The 14,219-nt window shown below is 42.3% G+C and overlaps 1 protein-coding gene across 6 annotated transcripts in view; it reads left to right on the top strand.

The window, feature by feature from the left end:
• cntn3 (contactin 3) overlaps positions 1-14,219 on the top strand; it is a 1,582,783-nt gene that overhangs the window by 1,188,718 nt on the left and 379,846 nt on the right. For all 6 annotated transcript variants that reach the window (XM_033036732.1, XM_033036731.1, XM_033036727.1 and 3 more), the window contains 3 exons: positions 234-437; positions 7,382-7,484; positions 9,688-9,869. In XM_033036732.1, the coding sequence (XP_032892623.1) occupies positions 234-437; positions 7,382-7,484; positions 9,688-9,869 (489 nt within the window). The remainder of the gene's footprint in view (positions 1-233; positions 438-7,381; positions 7,485-9,687; positions 9,870-14,219) is intronic.

Genomic DNA, 14,219 nt, shown 5'->3' with positions numbered 1-14,219 from the left:
ATTTTGATTGTTCTTGTTAAAATGTGTGTTCACCAGCCTCAAAGAACAGGACAAGGGAAAATGCAGAGGCGAACATCAACAAAATAAGTTTTCAGAAGGTTATTTCAAATTAACCTGTTCCAAGTGTTTTTTTTAGACTTCACGACAACACCTTACTTTGTTTCTTGATTGCTTGAATCTGACAGATAAAACAAATGCACTGATACTGTGGAACATGTACTTTGTTTTTACAGAACTGGAGTATGCTTGGATATTTAATCAATTTCCAACTTTTGTGGAGCAAGACAATCATCGCTTTGTGTCTCAAAAAACCGGTAACTTATACATATCGAAAGTGAAGGTTTCAGACGTGGGTGCTTATATCTGCGAGATAAAGAACACAGTAACTAATAAAAGAGTTCTGAGCCCACCCACTCCCTTGGTACTGCGGACTGATGGTAAGTTTCATTTCAAGTCATAAATATGGTGTAGAATCTGACTGTAATGTAAATGTTGGTGTTTGTCACGATAGTTTCATTTTGTTAACAGAATGGACAAAAGCATAATTTATGCACAATTTATGATGCACGAACCAAGATGGCGTCGCGTGCACAACGCGAGGCTCTGCGTCTCCGTAGTTTTTGTAATTTAGTTATTTTTCTGTTAATCATTACCTTAGTTTTCGCCCGGAGCACCCGAGCGAAGACTCTATACGGCCGTCAGGAGCTATTAGAGCTCGGCCGTCTCTGCGTAACGAGCCCCAGAAGCGACTTTCAACTGCCGCCAGAGATCGCCAAGACACCGTGGTCTAGCGGGCCAGCTTCCCCGACAGGTAGTGCCCGGAGGCGGCGCAGGGACCGCAAACAAAGACGTGGGAAGCGGGGAGGACATCGAGCTAGGCTGAAATTAAATCCTCACCAGCCAGCTCTGCCCAGCATTTTCCTCGCGAATGTCCGGTCCCTGGTGAGTAAAATCGATGAACTAAGGCTGCGGATCACCACACACAGACGGATCGCTGACTGCAACGCCATGGTCTTTACTGAAACATGGCTCAACGGCAACATCCCGGACAACGCCATCGAGCTGGAGGGGCGCACTGTCTTCAGGGCCGACAGAACAGCGGAGGACTCCAGTAAGACCAAGGGCGGCGGACTGTGCATCTATGTGAACAACTCATGGTGTACGGACGTCGTTAGGATTGGTAGTCACTGCTCTGCTGACCTGGAATACCTGATGTTAAAGTGCAGGCCCTTCTATTTGCCCAGAGAATTCACATCGACTGTTATCACCGCAGTCTATGTACCCCCGGACGCTAATGCCAGGCTAGCAATGGAAGAGCTGCAAGCTGCTATCAGCAAACATCTATCTGCTCACCCAGAGGGGGCATTTATTGTTGCGGGTGATTTCAACCACTCCGACCTTAAAACTGTACTCCCCAGGTTCCATCAGCATGTTTCCTGCCCAACCAGAGGAAACAATATTCTGGACTTAGTTTACACTGATATTACTGAAGCCTACAAAGCCCTCCCCCTCCCCCACCTTGGTCAGTCTGACCACCTCTCTCTGTTCCTGCTCCCCAAATACACACCTCTGATCAGACGTGTGAAACCTACCACGAGGACAGTGAAGGTCTGGCCTGAGGGGGCTGTCTCTGTTTTACAGCAGCAGTTTCAGCAGACAGACTGGAGTCTGTTTGCTACCCAGTCCACCTTCAATTCACAAGTGGACATCAACTCATACACCTCAACAGTTATGGACTATATAAAATTCTGCACCGATAATGTCACTACCCACAAAGAAATAAAGACCTTCCCTAACCAGAAGCCGTGGATGAGCAGGGAGGTCAGACTCCTACTGAAGGCTCGCGATGCCGCTTTCAGATCTGGCGACGCTGAGGGATACAGCTCATCCAGGGCCAATCTGAAAATGGGAATTAGGAATGCCAAACTCAATCACAAACGGCGGATTGAGGAGCACTTCCATAACAACTCTGACCCCAGGCGCATGTGGCAAGGAATCAAATCCCTTGCCGATTACCAGAAAGTTAACACCCCTCCCCCAGACAACGCCACCCTTCCTGACGAGCTAAACCATTTCTATGCTCGCTTTGACCGAGATAACAAAACCCCAGCCATCAAAGTTGCTCCACCCCCAAATGAACAACCCCTCAGTCTCTCCACCTCTGCTGTACAAGATGCACTGAGCAAGGTGAATGAGCGCAAAGCTGCCGGCCCCGATGGCATCCCTGGCCGGGTGCTTAGGGCATGTGCTGGACAACTATCCCAAGTCTTTACCGACATTTTCAATCACTCACTGGCCCAGGGTGTTGTCCCCACTTGCCTCAAGACATCAACCATCGTGCCAGTGCCCAAACAGTCAGCCACAGGGAGCCTCAACGATTTCCGCCCAGTGGCACTCACCCCTGTCATTGCTAAGTGCTTTGAGCGGCTGATCTTGGCTCACCTCAAAGCCAGCCTCCCCCCCACACTGGACCCCCATCAGTTTGCCTACCGGGCCAACAGGTCTACAGAGGACGCCATATCGGCGGCCCTACACTCTGCCCTGACCCACCTGGACAACAACAACTCCTACATCAGGTTGCTGTTCATTGATTTCAGCTCCGCTTTCAACACTGTCATTCCCGCCAGCTTGATCACCAAATTCAGCGGGCTTGGCATCTCCACCTCCCTCTGCAACTGGACACTGGATTTCCTCACCAACAGACCACAGTCTGTTAGGGTCAACAACCTCACCTCCACCACTATAACACTGAACACCGGCGTGCCACAGGGCTGTGTGCTCAGCCCTCTCCTCTACTCCCTCTTCACCCACGACTGCATCCCTAAGTACGGATCCAACGCCATCATTAAGTTTGCTGACGACACCACGGTGGTAGGACTGATCAGTGACAACGATGAGTCAGCCTACAGAGAGGAGGTCCAGCACCTGACAACCTGGTGTGCCAATAATAACCTCGTCCTCAACTCCAAGAAGACGAAGGAACTTATTGTCGACTTCAGGAAGGTCAGAGGGGGCAGACATACCCCCATCCACATAAACGGGACTGAGGTGGAGCGCGTCTCCAGCTACAAATTCCTCGGGGTACACATCTCGGAGGATTTGTCCTGGTCCCTCAACACCTCCAAGCTGATCAAAAAGGCACAGCAGCGCCTTTACTTCCTGAGGAGGCTCAAGAAAGCCCACCTGTCCCCCCAGATCCTGACCAACTTCTACCGGTGTACCATCGAGAGCATCCTGACCGCCTGCTTCACGGTATGGTACAGCAGCTGCACTGTTGCGGACAGGAAGGCACTACAACGGGTGGTGAAAACCGCGCAGCACATCATCGGTGCCCCGCTCCCTGCCATGGATGCCCTCCACCGAAAACGGTGTCTGAAACGAGCTGGGAAGATCATTAAAGACCCCTCCCACCCCAACCATGGACTGTTTGCCCTCCTCCCATCAGGGAGGCGGTACAGGAGCCTCAGGTCTCGTACCAGTAGGATGAGGAACAGCTTCTACAATCATACCATCGCATTGCTGAACTCGGAGTCCCGCCGATAGATTCCTCCGGTCCCTCCGTCCCCATTGTTTAATTATTCTGTATTTTTTATTATTCTGTATCCTCTTTTTTTTTAAATTTCTATATTGCACTACTACGGACTGACGCAAAACTGCATTTCGTTGTACCCATACTCAGTATTTGTGCAATGACATTAAAGTTGAATTGAATTGAATTGAATTGAATTGAATTGAATTGAATTGAATTGAATTGAATTGAAATGAAGAGGCCTAAAAATGTTATAGTCATATAGTTATGCCTGGGTATATGGCCTTATTTCTATACTGAAACAGAATGGAAATGGACACTTATTTTCCCTCCTTCCACCAAAGGAATAATAAATAATGAATGACAGAGAACCTCAGATGACCGACAGGCAGCTGGCTTGTGAGCACTACAGTTAACATGGTCACTGGAGACACAAACATGAATCAATGGCTTATTACCACATCATATCATGTAAATACTAGTCTCTTGTTCGGAATGTGAAGAGCTCAAACTAAATGCTCAAATATCTATAATCTTCTTGAAGTGAACAAAATGTCAGCAGATTATAGATATTCATGAGTGCTGAATATCATGACTTCTGTAAACATTATTCAGTCAAAGGAAATGCCCACCTGAGAGAGAATCGTTGGTCGTGTTACATTTATCAATGAATTGTGTGGTCGTGATGTGTGTATTGAATTTGACTCTTTGGGAGACAAGCAGTGCCCATTTTTAATGTGGATTGTTCAATGCAGGAAAGTAGGAAAGAGGACACGGATCTTTCAAAGTTGGGGGATAAAAAGATGAGTCTGACATTTGCTTTGTGGTTTAGGAGGGCGATGGAGAAATGTGAAAATTGGCAGTAGCATGAGGAATGTGAGAATTTGGGAGCCGGGCGTAAGTCTCAGAAGTTAGATTGAGGAGTTGGCATTAGGGTTGGTTGGGGAGATGCCAGGGATGAGCAGCAGCATGTGTGTAGGGACAGTGATTTTCAGGGGTGGACCACTTCAGAGTTGCTCTCCCCAAGGCAGTATAGTCCAACTTCTCCTCCAACATCCAAAATGGCAACATCTTGTGGGCAACAGAAACTTAATAATTGGTGCGATTTGACCTCAAAGTATTTGCAAGGTACATTTATTTCATCATCATAATGCTGTAAAAAACTATTGATCCAAATACATATTAGCTATTTTACATTATAGCTACTTTAAAATAGTTATTTCTTACTTTTGTGGAAAGCATGGAAGAAAGTCATTGATTTAGTTTCATGCATTTAAAATAATCACAGACAAAGTTCAAATGGTGTTTTTCATTAATTTTATTGATGTTAGTGCCAAGGTCAGCATTTATTGCCTGTCCCTAAATGTAACCTTCAGAAGGCAATGGTGCACTTTCTTCCTGAACTTCTGCTGTCCAAAACTCAGCAACAACATGCTCTGAAAGCTCAATGCCACATTAAAGGTATACTCCCACTAATGACTTAATTCCTATGAAAATATTGTAATAATCCCTTGACTATGGCATTAAATAAATAATTTGCTGGCGAATCTCTTTATTTGAAAGAAACTTTTGTTTTACTTCTTTGTCTGCATGTTCATTACAAATACAAGAGGTAATGGTCCATTTGAAAGGTTGCATATGTAACCCATTTACTGGTTGCGCCTAAATGATTAATAAAATGTGGATATTGCTGATTATCTATGACAAAATCATGTTGTTAAGAAGTTGGAACAGCACACGACTCTCATGTCCAGTAGGATAACAATATATAAACAAAAAAATAAAGGTAGCAGCACATTTATGCTTAAAGAAGAACAACAATGAATAAACCAATGTCTGAAGAAGGGTCTCAACTCGAGATGTTACCTATTCCTTTTCTCCAGAGATGCAGCCTGACCCGCTGAGTTAATCCATTTTTTGTGTCTATCTTCGAATTAAACCAGCATCCACAGTTCCTTCCTACACATAGAAAATTAAGGGTTGATCTGATAACCTTTTTTATTCCACAATTACATTTTTTTTAACTTTTTACATTTTATTTGCATAGAGATGGTCTGTTTGTGTTTTATTCCCCCCCAAGGATATTCTGGTGACCAATAATTTATATGTTTATTATTTGATGGTGATGGCAGCCTCTTTGGACTCTTACTGTCCTTGGGTTGATATTGCTCCATCATGATGCTTGAAAGGGTATTCCAAAAGTTTCAAGTTTAGAGCTTGGTTTCGAGGTATGTGAAAAGAGACTCTTCGGCCCACTGAATCCACACTGCCCATCGTTCACCTGTTCACACTAGTTCCATGTTACCACACTTTCTCATGTGGGAAGAAACCAGAGTAAATCCACACAGGCACAGGGAGAACGTGCAAACACCACACAGACAGCACCCAAGGTTAGATTCGAACCCGGGTCTCTGATGTTGTGAAGTAACAGCTCTACCAGTTGTGCCACTGTGCCATCCATGCAGTATCTGAGAATTAATCCAGGAATGATAAAAGGTTGAGACGCTGTCTGGTTAGAGGGGAATATAAGCAGAGCTTGGAATGAGATCAAACTTTTCATGATAGCATGTTTTTACTCAGTCCACCAATGCCTGCTCTATGTTTAATTGCCAAATATTGGAGCATAAGTTGAACAAGATGCTCTCATGTCTAAGCTCAAGCAAATATTGCATTCCTTACTCTGGCAGATTCATGGCCTAAGGCTTTTAAATGTTCTCTTTTTGTTTAACATGCTTCCAATTCATTTATCTCTCTGATTATCTAAGACATTGAATGTAATCTGCTTTTCTATAAGCAGCCAACTTCACGTTTGGGAGTTGGATGTCAATGAACCTGTTAGCTGCTCCAATATTCTGGTGAGAGATCAGTTCCCCATATAAGATGCGGAGCAGCCAATTTACCATGTGCTGCTTGGACTTTATATCCCAGTGGAGGAACATAGATCCACATTTTGATGGGTTTCATGATGTTTCTAGAAATGGGGAGACGAACCTGTTTCCTCTGAGACAACAGCTTATAGGATCATGAAGGATTATTGCATCAAAACCAGAAGCTTTTTCCAAACCAACAGGCTCCAGTAATGAGTGAAATTGTTGCTTTAAAGCACAAAGTCAAATGAATAATATTCACAGCAGTTAGTGCATCAGAAACCAAGGAAAGAAAGGTGAAATACGAGAATTATAAAGAAATCGTTCATATATAGAAATAAAATGTTGCAGTTAGCACAGGAAATGTAGCTTAAGGGCAATTTTCAGGGAGATATTGTAAGGAATCCTGCAGTTTCAATAATTAAATTTGTCTTGATTTTCAGCATCTTTTAAGAACCTTTACATGTGATTGAACACTTCATTCTCCCAAACCCATTTTCTGTTATTGCCATTGAAGAAAGTAATTGGTGCCTGAAGTACATTTTTCATGATAGCACTAATATTCTGAAAATGGAAGGTGAAACTGTTAACACAATTTGTCATTTTAAATGTCCTACACTCTTATGTGAATTTGTGACATGAAAATCGTGATACAATTGGAGGGAATTAACCAGAAAGTCTAACAATAAAATTATAGAACGAGTGAAGCACTCGTTAAATTGACTATGGTTAAAAATGGGCTGCAATTATGTGCTTACATTGATATTTAATTGAATGATTCGATCTGCTTCACATTTCATTCTTAGACTATTTTTTAGAATTATTAGTCTACTGCAAATTGAAGAAGCATCATTAAGCAACACTGGTATTTCTGCTCATAATTAATTATGCATAAAAACTGCTAGCAAGGACAAAACTAACATTTAATGTGTGTTCAGGAATCGGAAAGGAATGATCATGCCTTGCTTATATTATATCTTCACAGGGGTAATGGGTGAATATGAACCTAAGATTGAAGTCCGTTTTCCAGAAATAGTTTTTGCAGCCAAAGGATCAACAGTGAAACTGGAATGTTTTGCTCTGGGAAAGTAAGTTTTTGGAATCTAACATGGTAAAATGGGCATTTATTTAATGTTGCCAATTATCATCAATGATCCGTTCAAATGGAAAGTATATCTTTGATACCCAAAAAAAACATATTTTTCAGTTTTAATGGCCCATGTAAAACTTGCAGAGGAATCACGTTTTTTGGAGAAACAGGAGAGTGCAGATGTTGGAATTCTCAGCCAAATGCAAAGTGCTGGAGGAACTCAACGGGGTGGGCCAGCATTTGAGGAGGGATTGTGCCGTCAACGATTTGGGTCGGGACCTTTCTTCAGACTTGTTTTTAAACAAATGTCTTGAATATTTTACTCAGTGCCAAGTAGGGCATGGAAGTGTTCCTCAAATGGAAGAGAACTGAATAGTTTCCCAATCTCAGCAATCATTCTAATTTAAGGCTGCAACGGAGAGATGGTGAAAGCCATTGGGATACTAATTCCTCTCAGAAATCCACATTTTTGTCCGGGTTGTATTGCCTTCAATTGCAATTGGTCGTAAAGTGTATCCCTTTTCATTCCACTCTTGATTGGTTTCATGCTTAAGGGGGGGGGGGGGGGGGGGGGGGGAGGAGGGCAGGAGGGGAATGAAAATGATAAAAGGCGTGCAGTCATATTTCACAAAAGCGTTTTTCAGTGGACCTTTGGCAGGGGAATTAGTCGGGCATGAGGCACATCGCACCATATTGTGATATAATTATAAGTCAAATTTGAAAAGTGATTTGGTTCAATACCAAAGTGGAACTTAAATCTAAACAAAGGTAGCAATGAAGATAATATGAGGAAAGTTGGCTGTGGTTTATCAGAGGAATACATTGAAATATATGATGGATAAATGATTAGTATCTAAAAAAATGAAGTACAACTTCTGAATAAAAGGTTTCTTGTCAGGCACTGTAAAATGATTTAGCCATGACTGATGAGAGAATTTAAAGACCATATTTCATCAAAATAAGATGATAAAGATGCCAGAAATAGCAATAGGTCTGAGAATTAGAGCATTTTGGAACTCGTCAAGTTGAGTTTATTATCATCTAGACGACTACAGTGAGGTACAGATACACAGAAAATCTTGCTTGGAGCAGCATCACAGGCACATTGAATCCGACAAAAACACAAAATCAAATTATGCATAACTTCTATATACATTTCACATAACATTTCAAAATGAAGATTAAAATAAAAAAGACAAAACACAAGACAAAAGAAGGAAATCAGCGAAGGAGGACAAGAAATTGATGAAGAAGAGCAAAATAGAATATAAAAGTAAACTGGCGAGAAACATAAAAAACTAATAGTTATGTGAGGTATGTTTAAAATGGAAGAATGGAGTAAATAAAACCCCCTTATAACAGAGATAGGAAACATTTTAAGACTTATACTGTTGGAGTATTTCAGTGGGCGAGCCAGCATCTCTGGAGAATGTGGATAAGTGACATGTTGGGTCGGAACTGATGTCACTTATCCAAGGTAGACAAAAGTGCTGGAGAAACTCAGCGGGTTAGGCAGCATCTATGGAGCGAAGGAAATAGGCAATGTTTGCCTATTCTGAAATATCACCTATCCATATTCTCCAGATATTTTGTCTGACCTGCTGAGTTACTCCAGCACTTTGCCTTGTTTTGTAAACCAGCATCTGCTGATCCTATTTTCTACAAAGGAATTACAAAGGAATATTCAATTATAGAGCATCTTCAAGGATAGAATTAGTACTGAGCAGTATCCACATATTCATGAATATATATTTTTTCCATTGCCCCACTCGTTCCCCCCTTGTCCCTTCCACCCATCTACCCAATAATACCTTCCTTTGACTTTGCATTTTGTGCCTCTCTTATTCTTTTCACATTATTTCATATTTTTTGTCTTTTCATTTTTGGCCTTTATCCAAACATTTGCCAATCAAAACCCCATCTCACCTATATCCACCTATCACTTGCCAGGCTTTCTCCTAGCCCCACCTCTCTTCCAGCTACCTAAATTGATTTTAAATCACATTACACTGAAAAACATTTGTGCAATTGAATGTTGAGCCAATAATCACAACATTATTTCCACCACTTGGCAACCTTGTATAAGATATTTACTTCAGCCTGATAACAGTGAAGAGTCTGGAAGAATAGTATTTTCCTTATTCTTAAAGTCATTATGGTTGAAAACCTGCTATTGATTATTTGCACCTTTCCCATTTCAGTCCAGTTCCCGCAATCAGCTGGAGAAAAATTGGTGGTTCATTTTCTGACAAGGTCAAAGCAAACAAGACATTCGGTGTGCTTGAAATCCCAAACTTCCAGCAGAAGGACTCAGGCACATATGAATGCACTGCTGAAAATTCAAGAGGAAAGAACACAGCAAGAGGACAGCTGGTTTTTTATGGTATGTTTCTAAACTTCATTTTCTTGTGCAGTTGAAATATTTTCTAAAGAGACCCATGTCTGGCAGTATTACTAAAAAAAACATCTTGATTAAATATTGCTTTTATTTTTTTTTTAAATGTATCAAGTAGTTTGTGACTGAAAATTACATCTTGGAGAAGACACTTAAACTGAAATCATTAGCCCGTACTACAGTTGAGAATGGTTTGTGGTTGTATTGAATGCATGCATACCTCGTCACTTCTCAATGGCTCATTTAATGTGATTAGTAGAATTTGCATATAATTCTAATTTAGTATATAGCTGGCGTGGAAAATGGGACCATTTATACTGAAGATGGGTATTAAAGCTATTAAATTGGGAACATAGTTCAAAACTCTTTATCGCGCCACTTATAACTGACGTAACCCCTGTAGCAGTTTCTCCACTTCTTCTGTAGCTTTCCTACATGCATAGAAAATGAAGAAGAATCATGTCTTTGCAGATACAACATTTCTGTTGTGTCATGTTTCTTTAACTATTTTGTTTTTGTAGAGTCTAAGTTGGGTATAGTAAAGAGATGTGCTGGGGTTCAGAGATACAAGGAGAAGAATGTTGAGCAATATAGTAATTCACAGGATGCTTATGTGGTGATCAAGATTCTCAATTGATCCAACTTTCAAGAAATATGTTTAGAATTGAAACAATACAGTCAGTACATTTTAAATATAGTTGGCTCAGCATAATCATGCAAGGAAACTAACTAATGCACTGAATACATTTTCCCTTGGAAGTTTGGCTGAGCACTCCCGATGACAGGTATTGGGATCAAGTATCTAAATCAGTATAATTCATCCTGTTTGGAACTGCAGATGCTGGTTTAAACCGAACATAGACACAAAAAGTTGGAGGAACTCAGTGGGTCAGATAGCTTCTCTGGAGAAAAGGAACAGGTGACATTTCGGGTGTGAAGAAGGGTCTCGACTCAAAACGTCACCTAATCCTTTTCTCCAGAGATCCTGTCTGACCCGCTGAGTTCCTCCAATTTTTTGTGTCTTTTTAATTCACCTTGTTTATAGAGATTAATGCGGCTTTTTCACGGGGCGACTTGACGCAAGATGTAACCAGAGTGAAGTGGTCGTGGTCTAGCACGATATCACACGATATAACGGGGGGTAGATAAAGAGTTCCCACGGTACTCGGCATTTCTGTTATTTGTGCGAGTGACTTGTCCGTCTCCCGAGCTTTCCCGTTAAATCTTGAATGAACATCGTGAAGTGTTGTTAAATCATCACGTGGCACAAATGATGTCACTTTTTTTTCACACACTATAAATATCCTCCCTTGGTTGAATTGGCTAATTTGGAGACATGTTTTACTGTGTATGTGGGAGACACAGACGGACTGAGCACAGTACCTCGGTCTTACTGTGTGTGGGAGAGGGGGAGAAAGAGACGTACACTCACAGAGGCAGAGTCTCTCAGCCTGTGTAAGAGGGAGGGAGGGAGAGAGAGAGAGAGGCACACACAAGGTGGATGTGAAATCTCACCTGCCTGTTTCAGTGACAGACACCCGCCGCCAGTAAATGAAGACTGTAAAACTGGGACCCTGGTTCTGGACTCCCCCAACATCGGGAACATTCTTCCTGCATCTAGCCTGTCCAATCCCGTAGATACTGATTAGACCGGTATCTATTTATTTACTTTATTGATGATTTCAATTAAATATTGGGAACATCAGGCCGCAAACGTTATTTCTTGAGTGTTAGTGCTGGACTTTGACTCGACCTTCCTAGTTAGCCGGCGCCTGAGACTGAGTCAAGCAATGTCCAGACCTGACGTCAACACAAAGTGATGGAGGAACTCAAAGGGTCAGGCTCGTCCAACGCTCTGTGTTTTGCTCGTGATTCCTGCATCTGCAGTTCCTCGTGTCTACAGACCAGAGTTGCCACTTGACTCCGAGATGACCATCACAGAGCATACGGAAGATAGACACGAAATGCTGGAGTAACACAGCGGGACGGGCAGCATCTCTGGAGAGAAGGAATGTGTGACGTTTCGGTTCAAGACCCTTCTTCAGAGTCTCGTCCCGAAACGTCACCCATTCCTTTTATCCAGATGCTGCCCGTCCAGTATTTTATGTCTGGCTCCAGTATTACTGTGTCTATCATCGGCGCAAACCAACATCTACAGTTCTTCCCGACACATTAGAGGATACCGTCTCGCCATCACTCGGATTACCCGCTTCATTTCCATAACGTTGCCACCTCTCTTTACTTTGCTTACTGAAGCCTGATCCTTGTCACACCCAGTGCTCTATCGCCCAGCCTCTCATCTTTCAATCGGGTTCGGCCAGGAAGGAACTGCAGATGCTGGATTAAAACGAAGATAGACACAACATGTAGCTCAGCGGGACAGGCAGCATATCAGAAGGGTCTCGACCCGAAATGTCACCCATTCCTTCTCCCCAGAGATGCTGCCTGCCGTCGAGTTACTCCAGCATTCTCTTTAAACCGGCATCTGCTGTTCCTTCCGACACATGCACAAGAAATAGGCAACTTTTCGGGCCGAAACGTTGCCTATTTCCTTCGTTCCATAGATGCTGCTGCACCCGCTGAGTTTCTCCAGCATTTGTGTGTGTGGGTGGGAGTTGGGGGGGGGGGGGGGGGATTCGAATCGGAACCCTTCTTCAGACATCCTAATCAGAATTGAGTCTGAAGATGTGTCTCGTCCCGAAACATCACCTATTTTTCTCCAGAGATGCTGCTTGACTCGCTGAGTTACTCCAGTTTTTTGTGTCTGTCTTCGATTTAAACCAGCATGTGCAGTTCACTCCTTACTCGGGTCTCTGGAGAACATTGATTGGTAGCGTTCCGGTCCCTGCTTCGGAAAGGCATTGATCGCTAGTTGGCGAGGACTCCGAGCTGTATCTCTCAAAGAAGTACATGTGAAAAATTTCTCACGGACCCTAAAAATGCGGGACCTTTCAGTAAAGTCCCTTTTAAAGATTCTTGAATCTCATTAACATAACTCATGAATAAGTTGATGTCCATGTGCGGATGCAAATCTTTATTTTTTAAATTCAATCCCACAGAAGACAATTTTTACTCACCTTCTGTCCCCTCTGTCCAGCTTCCGGGTTCACCGTTCGCAGGAGTTCCCACGGTAACCGCAAGAGTTATTACGGATATCGCACGGATATCGCACTGGCCACTATGTTCATATAATGTTGCAATACTCAACCACAAGTGTACAAGTCACTCTTGGAGAAATTCAAACTTGCTTGAATTTTCTCCCGAGTCACCAAGTTACACGATTACCTGCCGTTAGCGCCACGGTGGTCCACGGTGGTCCACGAATGCCGTACTGTTATCGCACGAGGTTCCCACGATGTTAAACTCTGGTTAACTCTTGCGTCAAGTCGCCCCGTGAAAAAGCCCCATAAAGGTTCACAGATTCCTTATACCTAGGTACAGTGAAATGCTTTGTTTTGCATGCAACCCCGGTAAAATCATATAGCAGACCACACCAATGCAGTACACACATGTCGCCACATTTTGGCACCAACAGAGTTACAAATGATTAAATAATTAAGTTTGATTTGGAAATGTATATGTTTTCAAAGTAATACTTTCTGTTGATGACCAGTTTGCCAATTGAATGTTGAAATTGACCAGTTTGCCTGTTGAATGTTGAATGATACATTTTTTTGTTAATATTATATAATATAATATTTTCTGTTCATATTATACAATATTATATTTTCTGTTGGTTGCCAGTTTACTAATTAAGCTGGTGAATGTTGAATGATCCATTTTAACCCAGAAACCTGTACATCTTTGGAGTGTGGGAGGAAACCCACGTTCTCAGAGAAAACCCATGCAGGTTAGGGGGAGAATGTACAAACTCCGTACAGACAGCACCCATAGCCAGGATTGAACCCGGGTCTCTGGCGCTGTAAGCGCTGTAGGGCATCAACTCTACCGTTTTGCCACAGTGTGTGCCAATGCATGGTTTAATTGTACTTATGTATGGTGTGATTTACCTAAACAGCATGCAAACAAAGTTTCTCACTGTGTCTCAATACACCAGACAATAATAAACCAATACCAATTGTTCATACACGATTGCCATATGTGCCTTAGCCAGTTCAAAGTTAAGAGAACAAAAGTTGAGAGTTAAAACCTTTTGTTTTTGTCATTAATTTTAAATACCTAAAAATAAAACTTAAACTTATTCTTAAAACATAGATTTACCCTTCACTGAGAAGCCGAGCAGAAGCCATTAATTGTAAAATAGCCACACAATTACTGCAGTGACACAGTCAGTAGACCAGCTGCCTTGTAGTCCCAGTGACCTGGGTTCATCCTGAA

Source organism: Amblyraja radiata, chromosome 18, assembly GCF_010909765.2.
Source record: "Amblyraja radiata isolate CabotCenter1 chromosome 18, sAmbRad1.1.pri, whole genome shotgun sequence".
NCBI lineage: Eukaryota > Metazoa > Chordata > Chondrichthyes > Rajiformes > Rajidae > Amblyraja > Amblyraja radiata.
The sequence above is the reverse complement of the archived record's forward strand: the minus strand, read 5'-3'. Positions and strand labels throughout refer to the sequence as shown.